The sequence below is a fragment of the Monodon monoceros genome, unplaced genomic scaffold, assembly GCF_005190385.1.
Source record: "Monodon monoceros isolate NGI ecotype Baffin Bay Population unplaced genomic scaffold, NGI_Narwhal_1 Super_Scaffold_19, whole genome shotgun sequence".
NCBI classification, from domain to species: domain Eukaryota; kingdom Metazoa; phylum Chordata; class Mammalia; order Artiodactyla; family Monodontidae; genus Monodon; species Monodon monoceros.
Genome location: NW_021703775.1, coordinates 35930534 through 35946559, shown reverse-complemented (window position 1 = coordinate 35946559; position 16026 = coordinate 35930534). Strand labels below are relative to the sequence as shown.

The 16026-nt window shown below is 34.1% G+C and overlaps 1 protein-coding gene across 4 annotated transcripts in view; it reads left to right on the top strand.

The window, feature by feature from the left end:
• EHBP1 (EH domain binding protein 1) overlaps positions 1-16026 on the top strand; it is a 491557-nt gene that overhangs the window by 285963 nt on the left and 189568 nt on the right. For all 4 annotated transcript variants that reach the window (XM_029231704.1, XM_029231706.1, XM_029231705.1 and 1 more), the window contains one exon: positions 13965-14087. In XM_029231704.1, coding sequence (XP_029087537.1) covers positions 13965-14087 — 123 coding nt within the window. The remainder of the gene's footprint in view (positions 1-13964; positions 14088-16026) is intronic.

The following is a 16026-nucleotide window of genomic DNA, read 5'->3' as shown; positions in this document are numbered from 1 at the left end:
TTTACATGCTGATGGAAATAACAGATTTTAGCAGTTTAAGATCAAGTCCAAGGCTAGCCAAGAAAGCATCAAACTTTATTGGAACTACTGATTATAGTATAAAGTAGCCTAAAGATGTTCATACTTATTTTGTCAATGTATGGATGAACCCTCTATAAGTAAAAATCTGTCTTAAGGGTAAGATGAGAAGATGCATTGGCTACCTTCTCCTAGCTCCTGTTCATTTATTCACATAAATTGTATGGACATTCTTTGTTTTGAATTTGTATACATCTTATGCATCCTTATACCTAGACACTTCCATGCAAGTATTTCTTATAGCTGGTTTGATCAAACTACTAAGATGGTAAGTGGTTAGAACCTCTTTGTATTAATTGGTCAATAAATGTTTATCATCAATCTGGCTAGCACCCTTAAGGAATTGATGTTACACCTTTATTATTGGAGTGAAAATCAAGCACTGTATAATACTCCTTTCATCTAATAAATTGCTGTAAATTTCTGGATTGTTATCCCTTGACTTCTATCATCTGTTTACCTCTTGGTGACTTTTCCAAATTCATTGGGCACTTTGGCACCCATCTCTTGGCTTTGCCTAAATTCTTGCTATCGTATGGGGGAATTCCATTGATCACATGGATGACCAATTTAATTTCTTAGTCAAAAACTTCTGTGACTTCCTCAACTCCAGTGACCTTCACCGCTACAATACTTCTGTTATAAGGAATTGATCAGACTTGTATGCAAAGATAGATGTTTTGTCCTGAGCAAATTTTATAAATTGCAGTTGACCCTTAAACAACACTGGTTTGAACTGCATAGGTCCACTTGTATGTAGATATTTTTCAATAGTAAATACTGCAGTGCTACACGATCTGTAGATGCAAATATGTAAGAACTGAGGACTTGGAGGAAGCATGAATACAGAGGGCCGACTATAAGTTATATGTGGATTTTCCACTGTACAGAGGGTTGATGCCCCTAAACCCTGTTTTATTCAAGGGTCAACTGTATTATTTTCTAATTTATGATTGCCATTTTGATTTCCTATTTAACCCAGGAATGTTTAGGAGAATGTGCTTTGTCGTGGGTTGTGTTTATTTCTAGTTTGTTTATTTCTAGTTTAATTCAAATAAGATTCTGAAGCCTGTCATATTTCAATTTTTTTAAAATATGATTGAGATCTTTTTCTTTGTAGTGTAGATACATGATCTGTTTTTGTAACTTTTCCATAAATATCTTTTTACATGTATATTCTATTTGTCAGATTCAGCATATAGCTATTAGACCAAACTTTACATTTATATTATTTAGTCATTTATATTCTTAGGCTTTTTGTATAGTTCATCAGTGAAAGAGAACTTCAGTCCTAAATTATTTAGTTTATAAAAATTTATTCTCTTACACCTTCATCGTGGATTATAATTTGATCAGTTTGCCCCATTTAATGCCTCTTGCCTTGAATTTTTGCCTGATATTGATATTTATAATCCATGCCTTCTTTGTACTTGGTGTATTTATCACTTTATTTTTAATCCTCTCTGTGTTAAATAGTTCTCTTTATAAACAGTATTTGGTTGTATTTCTTGATAACTGACATACTTAATTTCACTTATATTACTTTATACTTTTATTTGGGAATTTTCTTATTTTTTTTTCCCACCCACCCCTTACATTTTGCCATTCTCAAATGTTCATTTAAGCATTTTTTAATAGAGTAATTTGGAAGTTTTGTATCCTCTGTTTTCATTTTGGAATAGTATCCTCTAAAATAAATAAGCTAGAGGGATAACTGAATGAACCTGTATTTCTCTACTAACATTAAAAATGAAACAGAATGTGTTGACTCACCTTGTGAGATTCAATATGATTCTCTCCTTTCTTTGAATTTCTCCCTTCAACCCCTCCTGGCTATTATTTTTATTTCAATAACATTTTGGGTTTCTTTTTTCAATAATAAGTGCTGACATTTGCGTGTTTATAATGTCAGCAAAATCATACAATACTTTTTAAAATGCCATGTCTTTGCTATCTTTGAGTTCTTTGTTTTATTTGGCTAGTTGGAGTGCTTAGGAAGGTAAGTTGGTGTCCTTCCCTTACCACCTCCAGTGACTTCCCACCTATCCTTCAAATTTTAATTCTTTTGCCACATCCTCTAAGAAGCCTTTCATGGCCTCTCCATCTTAAACTTGATCACTCTATCCTTTGTGCTACTGCTGTACCATTTAAAAATGCAGGCATTTTCTTACAGCATGAGTTTTTTATAATTCCAATGGGATGTGATTTGACCTTTTAATTAGAGAATATGGTTTATTCTTTGTATATGGCTTTTGGTTAAAGCTAAATCTCAACTAGGCACTAATACCATAAGTAGCAATCAGAAAACCACACATTTTCATAGTCATAGCTGTTTTGAGCAATGTACTGTTTTCATCATAGCAATGGGAAGAAAAGGTGATAGCAGCATGTCACAAGTTCTGTGCTGAAAAGAAAAGAAAGGACATATTTTGAGCAAAATACAGATTTAATGAAAGGATTCAGTAATAACTAAATTTTATAACTGAACTCTTGTCTTAGTCCATTTGGGCTGCTATAACAAAATATCATAGATTGGGTACTTTATAAACAACAGAAATTTGTTCCTCACAGCTCTGGAGGCTGGAAGCCTGAGATCAAGGTGTCAACATGGTCAGATGAGGACCATCTTCTGGGTCACAGACTTTTCATTGTATTCCTTACGTGGTGAAAGGGGACAAGGGAACTCTTTTGGGTCTCTTTTATAATGGCATTAATCTCATTCATGAGGACTCTGCCCTCATAACCTAATCACCTCCCAAAGGCCCCACCTCCATCACATTGGGAATTAGGATTTCAACTTATTAATTTTGAGGGACACTAACATTCATACCATAGCAACCCTTATTGCTTAAACATACATATATATACCTTAATTTCTAAAATTTCCACTGCAGAAATAACTTTTTTAGATAGCCTAAAATTCTCTGACCCTAATTGAAGCAATCGTTTTAATGCAATTTATGATGATCCAGAATTTCTTCAGAATGCTACCAGTTTGTGTTATTATTTATTTATATATTTACTGTCCATATTTTATGAAATTCCTTCAAGGTAGAGACTATGTTCTGATCATTTTTTCGTCTCTAGCTTCTAGCACATTGTCTGGAACACATTGAGAATTTAAAATATGTTAACTGAAAGGCCATAAATGAGAGGGCTTCCATCTCCTATCGTAGCCCATATTAATCACCCTGTCTTGTTATCTTGTTCCATTCATTTTGACCTTTGATCATATACTATCTTATGTAAGATGGGATGGTCCCATTTTATGGAAAGAATGTGATCTGTAGGAGACGCATAATTCAGACCTTAAATAATTCAAGACTAGTTTCCCAAAAGTAATGAATATAAAATGTGTGTTGAGGGAGCATAGTTAAGTAGGGACAGTGGGTGATTACATTCATGTTCTAAGTCAGTAAACCCATAATCATTGTAACATACCTATGCTTTGATGTTACATTTTTTTCTCAGCATTTTCTATTATATTTGCAGAGGACAATCACTTAAGTTAATAGCACAGCATGTTATGGCAGTTGTTCGGCTTCCTGAGTTGCATTTTTTAGCACCTGTAAATTCCATTCCAAAGTTAACTTTCAGGAATATTTTTTCAGCACCAGCACTACCACTCTAGAACTGTTTAAGTAAAATAGTTTTAAGATAATAAAAACTATATTAAAATTTAACAATAGTAATGTTTGAATAATAGCTTAAGAGTAAACAAAATTAATGTATTTTATAAATGTGGTACAAATAAAGTATGGTGGGTATTTTTATTTACCAGCTAAAGTGGCAATAACTTAAACACAGCTTATGTTCACACTTCCTTGCAGCTTTAAAAATTGTTGACACAATTTTTATGGAGGAAGGAATTATTATTTAAAATTTTGCCTATATTAAGTATATATTATAAATGCATAAAATACAATCACATTATATCAGTAAAATTATATGGGTACATTATTTCCTCACCTAAGATGCAAGCTTCTTGAAGAAACAGACTGTTAGAATTATTTTGGGTATATCTTAGATTGACACCTAGAGGCTATTCATTTAGCCTGTGCTCTTGTGGAGTATGGCTGTAAATCATTAGTAACTGACAAAGTATATCTTCCAAAATTACAGACTTTACTAGAAGTAAAAGTAAATTCATGGTATATATATTTAGACTGATCACAAGCCCCTACTCTGTCTGTCTGAGACAGAATTCACTGCTAACTGGATACAGGGACTGGCTCTTAGGCAGGAACCTTTTATTGAAGTTACCTGTATAGATGTCTTCTGCAGAGGTGCAGCACCCATGGATGGGCAGTTGGAAAAATCACTGAAATGTAGTGGGAGTGATTGACCTTGGAGTTGGAAGAACAAAACTTTTGAATGGAAAGTTTACTGTAGCTGGTATTGGAAATTATATATGGTTTCAAAACAATGCCTCCATCTATATGGCATCCTCACAATGCTTGAACCAGTTTTTGGTGATATGACCATCTTTGGGATTCATGTTCAATTTCTGAATACACACCAACAGAAAGGGGAAAAAAAAGACATTCTGCGTAAGTGACAAAGTCCTACTGAATGTAGGTCAGAAAATTAGGTTTAAACAAAACAGTTTACAACAGAGCATTATTGGGGAAACCAGACATCATGAGATACCTGAAAGGCCCCTGGTATACTTATAATTGTGGCAAAGATCAGCAAGGATTCTAGTTAGGCATTCAGACTCACAGGACCTGAATAGCCCAAACTTAGTATTAGATTCATTTAGGAGGATATTGGACAGGAAACAGCATTCAGCAGAGCATTCCTCTTTCACTGGAGTTTTCATGGCAGCCTAGGTACTGTTCTTTGACCTCTCCCCCAAATGACAACTTGGGTACAAGGAGGCAAGATCCACATAGTTTGGAGCAGGGATTACCTTGACTTAGAATCTTCATATTGCACAAGAACTGATATCTTTTGTAATAGTTTGATAGGTATAGTTTTCAGGGTCCCTGTAAGGGACATGCTCAGTTACGAGTCTCCACAATTAGAGCTCAAGCTATGGCCTTCCATCAGGCATATAGTCCATTTAGAGTCCTCCCATCCAGATGCAGTTTATAAATCAGGATTTATTTTTACCATAAGCATGTTGCCTGGTGTTTGTTAATCCTTTTCCTATAGTTGGTAAAGTTAATTCAGGAGTAGGAAGAGAGAGTGACATATTGGCCACCTTCAGGGAACAGAATCTTACAGCACAGATGGTAGTAGAGGAGATAACAGTTCATATTTGAGGATCTTAGTAGAGGAGATAACAGTTCATATTTGAGGATCTAGAGTTGATTATGGTATGACTCAGCCCTCTGAGATTAAATGTCCTACTTGCTAGGGCTCTGAATGGGGATAAATAGGTCTCTTTTCTTAGATTAAAAGGGTCCTCAGAATAAACTTGGGGCCCTGGTCAGAAAATACATCCATTAATTTGCTTCTGGTTTTCACTTGGGCATTTACTCTCCAGTACCTAGGAGACTGATTAACAAAATCATAGAATTGCTGTGGACTCTCTAAAGTAAAATAATTTAAAATGGCCACCTATTTTGGAGATCTGTGTGAAGGATGAGAATTTCTGGAATACTGCATCTGTTATCTAGGTTTTAAGGTTGGAAAATAGGGTAGAAGCAGAGAGGTGGGGCATTTCTAGTCCCTTGAGCTAAAAAGTTTGTAAGGTACAAGCTACCTCTTTCTTAAAGGAGTTTGAGACCCTAGGGTGAGAGACTGAAGAAAGCAAGAGTATCTCTTCCCAATGTTTAGAACTCAAATGTGTCAACTCAGAGAATAGTAGAAGTGGCAGAAGATAGAGATTACAAATTCAGCCTACTTTCTATATCACTCTTAATCCCTAATGCTGCTTTGTTTGTACTAAGGACAACTGAACATTCTCTGGCACCCCTTACAAGACTCTGGAAGAATTCTGTGGATACTGAGAGCCCATCTGACAGGGCCAGGATGGAAGTAAGAGCTCTGAAGGAGAAGTTAGAAGCTCTCCAATATTTATTTAGGGAAGGAGCCAGGAGATAATTAATATTTAAGTACCAATATGCATTCTTTAAGGGTTTATCCTAGGAATGCAATGTCGGTTTAACCATATTAACAGAATAAAGGAGAAAAACCATGTAATCATTGTAATAGATGCAGAAAGGAGCATTTGAAGAAATTCAATACTGAGTTTCTCGGCAAAGTTTTAATGTAAAGAAATTTCTTCATTTTGATAAATAGCATCTATGGTGAGCTACAACTAACATCATATTTAATGATGAAACACTGAACACTTTTCCTCCAAAGACTGGGATCAAGGCAAGGATGTTTACTGTCACCACTTTCATTCAATATTGTACTTAGCAAGGACACATGATGCAAAATCAATATAGAAAATTTATATTTTTATATATGAACAACAAACATTTGGAAGATGAAATTAACAAAACAATTTCATTTACAATGGAGGCTAAGAATAACATCGACTACTTAGAAATAAATTTAACAAAAGATGTGGAAAAACTTCTACCCTGAAAACTATATTACTGAAGGTAATTAAAGAAGGTCTTAATAAATAGAGATTCTCTGTTCATAGATTAGAGAACTCAATATTGTAAAGATGTTACTTTTTCCCCAATCTATAGATTCAATTCAGTGCCATTCATAATCGTAGCAGGTTTTTTAAAAAAAAGAAATTGAAAAGCTGATTCTAAAATATAATTGGAAATGCAAAGGAACTGAATAGCCAAAATAATCTTGAAAAAGAACAGAATTGTTAATACTATCTGACATCAAGATTTACTGTAAAGCTGTAATAATCAAGATAGTATGGTACTGGCATAGGATAGACAGATCAGTGGAACAAAACAGAAAATCCTAAAATAGACCCAAACTTACCTGGTCAATTAATTTTTAGCAAAGGTGCAGCATAATTCAGTAGAGAAAGGAAAATATTTTCAACAGATGATGCTGAAACACCTAGATGTCCGTATGGAAAAAATGAGCCTCAATTCCTACACATACACAAACATTAATTCAAGGTAGATCATGGACCTAAATGTAAAAGCTAAAGCTATAAAACTTCTGAAAAATAAAAAAATATATTTGTGACCTGAGAGTGGGCACAGGGTTCTTACATTCTTACACAAGACACAGAAAGTAATAACCATGAAAGAAAAATTTGATGAATTAGACATTATCAAAATTTTAAACACATGGTTATTGAAATAGACCATTAAGAAAATGTATGCACAAGTTACAGACTAGAAGAAAATATTCATAAAGCATATATCTGACACAGGCTTGTATCCAGAATAGATTTTTTTAATGTCCTACAATCATTATCAATAATGATAATAATAAAAGACAACCCTATTTTTTTTTTTTTTTTGTAATGGGCAAGGATTCAAACCTGTTGTTCACAAAGAAAGATACACCATTGGCCAGTAAGCATATGAAAATGTTCTCAGTGTCACTTTTCGTCAGGGAAGAGCAAATTAAAATAATCATGAAACGCAACTCCACACCCACCAGAGTGGTTAAAATTTAAAAGACTGGCAATAAATTCTAAATGTCAGTAAGGATGTGGACCAAATGGAACTCTCATCCATTGTTCATGAAGAGTATAATGGTAAGATCACTTAGGAAGTTTTTTATAACACTAAACGTATACCTACCTTCTAACCCAGCAATTCCACTCCTTGATATTTATCCAAAAGTAATGAAAACATACATCCACAAAAAGACTAGTACAAAAATATTCATAATATTTTTATTCATAACAGCCCCAAACTGGAAACAGCTCAGGTGTATGTACAGCAACAGGAGAATGGCTAAGCTGTATTATATTTGTGAATGGAATACTATTCAGCAATAAAAATGAGCTATTGATGCATTCAACAACATGGATATATGTCAAAACCGTTATACTGAATGAAAGAGGTTTTATATAAAAGAGTATATACTGTATGATTCCATTTACGTGGTGTTCTGGAAGAGGCAAAACTAATCCTATATTAAAAACGTTAGAATAGTTATAGCTGGTGGGTTTTGGGATTGACTGAAAAGAGGCATGAGATTTTTTTATTGTGGGGGGTGTGTGATGCAATGTTCTTCCTCTTGGGTCACGTGGGTGTATACATTTGTCAAAATTCATTGAATTGTACAGTTTAATATTTGTGCCTTTCATATATGTGCATAAGTAAAATACTGGAAGGTTAACATAAAAGTTATAATAAATATGTTAGATTAGTAAGAAAATGAATGATTTCAACTTTCTGATTTATTGATCTACTGTGTGGTAGCTAATCTTCAAAGATTGTCCTCCAATGAAACAAGCCTCCCAGTATTCATGCCCTTTTTTATAGACCCCTCCCTGTCTTCTGGGCTGGCCCTGTAAATCACTTTTAACCAGTAGAATGCAGTGGGGAAGTGACACTTTGTAACTTCTAAAGCTAAGTTATAAAATGCCTTGTAGCTTCTACCTGGGACTCTTCTAGTGCATTCTCTAGGGGATACCAGCTGCCATGTAAAAACTCCATCTACCCCAAGATTGCTATGCTGAGAGGAACCCCAAACTACCCATATGGACAGGCCACTTGAGAGAGAGAGAGAGAGAGAGAGAGAGATGTCTGGCCAGCCCCCAGTTGTTCCTGCCTCTCAGCTGAAACACCAAACATGTAAGTGAAGAAGCCATTTTGGACATCCAGCCCAGTTCAAGCTTCGGATGACTTTGTCTCAAGCCTCCATCTAACTGCAGTAAACTACTCAGCTGAGTGCATTAACCCATAGAACTGTGAGAGGTAATCATTTGTTTTTAGCCACCAAATTTTAGGTTGGTAGCTTAAACTATAACATTTCTAGAGATAAATGAAATATATTGTACATAGATACATATATATGCATAGATATGTAGACAGACATAAGATAAACACATAGGTTAAAAACACACAATTGCTAAAATTTAAATATAAGGTATATGTCTTTCTGCCTTTATAAAAATTACAGCAAGTGTTATGACTTTCATTCAGTTCATTCATTCATTTACAATATGACCTGCTAAAGGGATTGAAAATCACATTATTAAACCTGTTAGTTATATCCATAAATCAAGTATTTATGGGCTCAAGCCCGTGAGAAAAGTGACATCTTTGGGAACTTGATCTCTATTAAGAAGTTGCAGTGTTACTATCTTAGACCATCTTAAAATGAGATATACCTGTACTGGATCTTATTATACTTTGGAGAGAAGAATGAGGATGCTGCAAGATTTGCAGCTATGTTCTAGCTCTAGGCAGACCCTCCCACACCCTGCCCTTTTAACTCCACTACAGACTTTCTTAAAAGAAAAACCCACGCACTCTTTGTGACACCACTTTCATCCCCCTGTTTTGGTCCAGTGTGATAATCTCTGGTGGTCAATTTCTATCTTCTTTTGCCTTCCTAATGTAAAGAAGAGTCTCAAATTACTTGACCCTGTGCTTCGATTGCCTGCCCCTAATTTAGTTTTCCTTCTTATTCTCACCAGTTTGAAGCAAGTCCAGATTGACACACTGTTATGATGACTAAATGCTACACTACCGGTTTATTGCTCAGTTTGAGTAGTGCTAGGGTAGAAATTATTTTGTGCTATTACATAGCATTGTTAGCATTTTCCGAAGTGTAAATTTTTGGTGAAACAAGGCTTTAATTAGTAAGAAGTATTATATAAATAGGTTGGGCCAGGGAATTTTTTTGGTCAGGGTGGTATATTACTGGGAAAGCATCCCACTTAAAAAAATTCTGGGAATAAATTTGTGTTGTAAGTCTTCTTTTAAATTTTTAATTTTTGTTTTTCTGATTATACATGTAAAACACATTGGCTGCAGGAAATTTGGAAGTAACAGAAAAGTACTTTTTTAAAAGGAGAAATACATAACAAAGTGATGTATTTTAAGCTGTGCACCCACATATGCAAATGCCAATTGAATTATTTTTGTAAGTTTCACAGGCACCTGTAGCTTGGTATGGCCAAACTGAGTAGCCCCCACTGCAGTGCTAGAACTAATGTCCACACAGTCACCCAAGACACAAACTTGGCATGTATCCTAGATTCCTCTCCTCATCCCCCATGTCAAATTAACCATCAAAGCTTTCTTCTTAATCTATTCTTTAATTAGCAAATATTTACTAAGTGCCTCCCTTCATGGAGCAGTAATGCTAAACTACTCATCTTTTTGCTTCCTATCCTGTTTTTTTCAAGTGCAGCTACCATGTTGCTCCTGGAATGATGTTTCTAAACTATACATTTGATCTTACAATGGATTCCCAGAGCTTTCAGAGTAAAGTTCACATTCTTTATTTTGGTCACTATAACCTTCATGATAGGACATTTGCCAACCACATCTCATTCCATTCCCCATCCCTGGTATCTTAAACCCCCAAACAACTTGCCGTTCCTCAAGTATATCATGTTCTCATTCAGCTCCCTTTCATCGTTGTGAAATGCCCTCCAGTTTCTCCTTTATTTTAATAATAATAATGATGTCTATTTGTCTTATTTTCACTCAATAAATCCTCCTTGAATAAATCCAGGAGGGCTTCCTGACCTCAGACTGAGTTGTATGCCTCTCTTCTAGTTTCACATACCCTACAATACATATCTCAGTCATAACAAATATCATATTTATCATACACTGTATATTAGTGGGTTTATTTGTTTATTTTTTTATCAGTGGTTTTAGGTATCACCAAAAGCATGGTGAGGGGAAGGAAATATTCTAAACATTCAGAAAAATTACAGTGTAAATAATTTAGTCATGTAATTCAGTCATCTTGATAGTATTTAAATAAATGCCCACATTGTACCTAAAAGTTTATAATGGAACAATAATAATGTTTTGAAAGTAAGAACGAAGTTTAATATTTCTTCAGTATTCCCTCTATTGCTCATTATATACGGTGCTTAAATAAATTATTTCTAGGGGGCTTCCCTGGTGGCGCAGTGGTTGAGAGTCCGCCTGCCGATGCAGGGGACACGGGTTCGTGTCCCAGTCCGGGAAGCTCCCACATGCCGCGGAGCGGCTGGGCCCGTGAGCCATGGCCGCTGAGCCTGCGCGTCCGGAGCCTGTTGTTCTGCAACGGGAGAGGCCACAACAGTGAGAGGCCCGCATACTGCAAAAATAATAATAATAATAAAAATAAAATAAATAAATAATTTCTACTCTCATTGAGATTACATCTAAGAATATTAAATAACTAAAATGTGTAAAGAGAACTACAAATCTTTGAACATTATTTTAAAATATTTTAGCCTCATAATTACACATCTGGGAATACAGTGCAAATAAATGATACTAATATACATGATAAAATGTGAATATTAATAATAATACCTCAGGATGTTTATGTGAATTAACTCAACATATGCAGAGTCCTTTCCACTGCTTAATAAATGTTAACTGTTACTAATATTTCTTTTTTCATATTTTTGAAGTTAAAAATAAATCATCTGCAAATTTAAAAAAATACAAAACTAGTAATGAATTAAAAAAATCAGTCATGCATTGGTAATCACATAGGATAGATTCTCTCCATTATACTTCCCTGAGAATTACAAAGTTACAATGACTACTAGTCAGGGGTAAAAGATCTAATTCAAGAATAAACTCTGCCTACTGAGGAATTTGCTAGGTTAGTTTGAGTCAGAATGGGATTTAAACTATTGGCAGGATAAAATGGAAGAAGATACTTTATAAAGGTTGACTAACTCTTATTATTCACATTCAGATTAAGAGTTCAGTTGGTATTGTGTTTACTCTTTATTTTCTATGATGTACTTTGACTATCTCAAGCATTTTTATTCATGCAAAATATATTTCTCATTCAGACAAGGGAAATGAATGTCAGTTTTTCATATGTATTTGGCTCAAAGATCTATACGACAATACACATTTCTGACCACCTAATATTCTAGTAGTCATTTATTGTCTGTTTCTGTATTAATTTCTATCTTTATCGATGGTAAATTCCATGAGGACAATACTATGTTTTTTTCATCCTTATGTTCCAAGCATGGTATTTGGCACAGGGTGATAAACCAGTATTTGTTCAACAACAAATGAATGGATGAAGGCAACCTTATTACAACTGTGTATTTTATTATTTGGTTCACATAAAATTTAGAATGTGTACTTAGATTTACAGTGTTAAAAAACAGCATTTTAATGCTGAATTCACAACTATTGTCTATTTCTAACCATTTTCTTTATTTCCCACTGAATGATCTGGATCTATTTGGTTTGTGCTAATGCCTAAGTTATTCCCAGGTTTTAAGTTTGGAAATGGCGAGGATTAGCTAGAATACTCTAGTAGGTTCTTATTATTTTATTCCAAGCTAATTTTCACCCAGTAAATCATAATTTCACATATTCGGAGTTGTCCACAATATGACTCATTTTTTAAAATTCTGTTTATGCACAAAATGAATTTTTATTTTAAGGTTTTTCTACCTGTTCCTGTCTTTTTTATTCTGTCTCTTACTGGCTAAATTATAAGATATCCTAAAGCAAACACTCAAGAGTTCCCTTAAAAGAACAAATTCCCTAGAAAGCAGGAGTGGAAAATAGCTATTGCCTGCTTTTCTTATTTTGTGCTGATTTTTAAAATTCTAGAATATGAACAAGTGCTTATTATGTTCATGTTTCATGTAGATATATTCTTAAAACTTATAGTTTAAATTTAGAATATTACAAAACAAATAGCACATATTTTCTATTGTATTAGATATTTCTTATTCTGTTTTTAATGCATGCATTTAAAGCCCTATTTTACAAATGCAGAATGTGAAAGCCAATGCCAACTTCTCAGGTTATTATCTTTGTTTTGTGTTTGTTAACATAGTTGTTATAGTACTAATATAAATTTTAATTTTTAAAATGTTTTCTATTTTAAAATATAAGTACAGCATAACTTTCAGTTAAATACATCTGTTATAGTTCATCAAAAATAACATCCTCTGAATGTATTCTCTTGATTAACCAAACATCCCCTCTCTTTGTCTTTTTGAGTAACAGCATGCTTCTGTGGCTCTTTAATTAAATGACCTTACCTTACATTTGTCTCGACTGGCTTCTGTTTACAGAAATTGTAAACCAATTGAATGCTCTGAGCAGCTTAGATGAAGATCAAGATGACTGCATAAAGCAAGCAAATATGCCTTCAGCTAAATCAGCCAGTTCCTCTGAAGGTCTAACAGCTTTCTTCCTTTCTTTCTTCTTCTGATTGCTTGAATTTACTGTGACCTGCTACCTCTTGACTTCTGTCTGTACTTAGCTCTCAGTTTTGTCTTTGTGCTTTTCCTTTAATAAATTTTCTTTGGTAATTTGTAGTGCACCAACAGGCAACAACATAACAGAACTTATCATCTTTAGCAAAGCCTGTATCAGGATCCTTGATAAGCAGTGATTTTAAAACATCTTATAATAACTGGTCGTATAACATGACAGAATTTCTTTAGTTAGCTTATATATTGTAACAACATTGTTTTAGAAATATTTTCTTATATTAAATCAATTTGAATTATTCATATTTAGAAGTGAAGGATGTTTTTTTCTCAAAATCTATGTTAGTACTTTTTTATTGGATCAAATTAGATTGAGCTAAAAGTTTCTCTAGTTCATTATCTGATATTTTCCAATTCATGTGTTTGTTTTCTTTTATTTGAATATGTTGGTATGCTACAAAATACTTGAATGGCATTCTGTCATTGGTAAAATGCTATATCTTATTATTTGCAGGTATTATTAGTATGAATTTTTACAATTTGAGATATTTCATGAATGAGTGATAATTATGCTTAACTGTAACCACAGTGAACTGACACGTATGTTTGTTTTCAGAGCTTATCAACAAACTTAACTTTTTGGATGAAGCAGAAAAGGACTTGGCCACTGTGAATTTAAATCCATTTGGTGATCCTGATGTAGCAGAATTAAATCCATTTGGAGATCCTGACTCAGAAGGTAGCAAGTTTTTTTCTTTACTTTTAAAGTCTTTTTGTATTGTTAAGTTCTCTTGAACTGTAAAGGCAGGAAGAGATTTTGTTTTTAAAGACTTGTACATTTTGTTTATAATGACAATATTATTTGTTCAATACCAATTGCAGTTGATCAGCAATTCTGGGTAGCTTCCATTGAATTGTTTTTAAAGAAAAAGGGAAGCCTTACATAGACATTTACTTGGGGCTTATATTTTAATTCTTTGTTAGTTTGGTCAAATAGTAAAGCTCTGATGTTAGAGATAACAGTATTTTATCTAGCTGGCATGCAGTAAAATCTCATTAGTTTGGCCTACCAAGCAAGGTCAGGTTGTGGGACATACCCATATTAAGGTGGTGGAGGTAGCCTTTTCGCTATATACAGCTTCTCGGCCCTCACACCTCAGTGTGATGAGCCTCTCCACTCCCAACTGCCTGTCTCTGGCTGAGAATTACTCTTAGTAACGAAAGTAAATTGTGCACGTGAATGTCACAGAACAGAAAGAAGATTGAGGACCACTCCTGTCATATATACAACATGTAAGAAATAAAACCATGTATTTTTTTCGTGAGTCATTTTTCTTATCAAGTAGTTTCAAACTATTAAAGCTTAGAAAAGAGCTGTTGAAGAAGACCTCTGTTTAATTAAACTCTGCTCAAAGTAAATGCAAGAATGATTAACCCCTGTTTACATCTTTTAGACTGCTCTTATGAAATCTTCATGAGCTTTAAAGAATTTTGCTACTGCCTGTCATGGTGAAAAGTGAGGTTTTCAACTTAAGGATTCACTCTATTTGTGCAATATCATTTCATAATCCACTTCTGAAAGTAATGGAAGGAGAAGAACTTCCATTACTTTCTCCCTTCTTACCAAATTCTAAATTATTAAGTTTAGATTAATGAGATTTTAATTTTGTTTGTGACCTATATTTTATTTTTTTAAATTATTTTATTTATTTATTTTTGCTGCATTGGGTCTTCATTGCTGTGCGTGGGCTTTCTCTAGTTGCAGCGAGCAGGGGTTACCCTTTGTTGCAGTGCATGGGCTTCTCATTTCGGTGGCTTCTCTTGTTGCGGAGCATGGGCTATAGGCGCGCGGGCTCAGTAGTTGTGGTGCACAGGCTCAGTAGTTGTGGTGCGTGGGCTTAGTTGCTCTGCAACATGTGGGATCTTCCTGTACCAGGGGTCAAACCCATGTCCCCTGCATTGGCAGGCAGATTCTTAACCACTGCTCCACCAGGGAAGCCCTGTGACTTATTTTATTTTAACATATTTTAAATCTTAACAGTTACAGTACATTTTAGAAGTAATCTGGTTCAGCTGCCTCTTTTCATAGATTAAGGAGCTGAGGCCCAGAGGAATTAAGTGATTTGAAGAAGAACTTTAGGTAAATGGAGGTGGAGTTGGAGCTAAGATTGCTAATCAAGTGTCTTCTTTTGACCACAAAGCTTCTCAATTGCATACTAAATACATCTGAGTACACTGAGTTAAAAAAAAAATTACCAAAATATTTTGAGATATGAGTATTTGAGCTTTTCATTTCAAAATCAAATTAGTAATTTTTAAAAATATATGTGTATCTTTTCTGAGGTATAGAAAGGAGTAGCAGATAACATATATATTGTATTTCTATTTTGGAGAGGTTAAGCGAGGTTAGCCAACCTGATTCAGAAACTTTAATCATGCCTATAGAGCTAAGAAAAAACTTGACAACCAGTATTCTCTTTAAATATATAGTTCTTGGAGACTTTAGAATAAGTATTTTCTATTAGAAGAACACTCATTTTTCTAGAAATAATTTATTAATTTTTATTGATTAAAAACATGCATCCTCAAGTAACAAAAGTAGTTAAGAAAGAAAAAAATGTGTTACAGTTGTTTAGATGGTTTTTGTTTTTGTTTGCTTTTACAATTTCAGTTCTCCT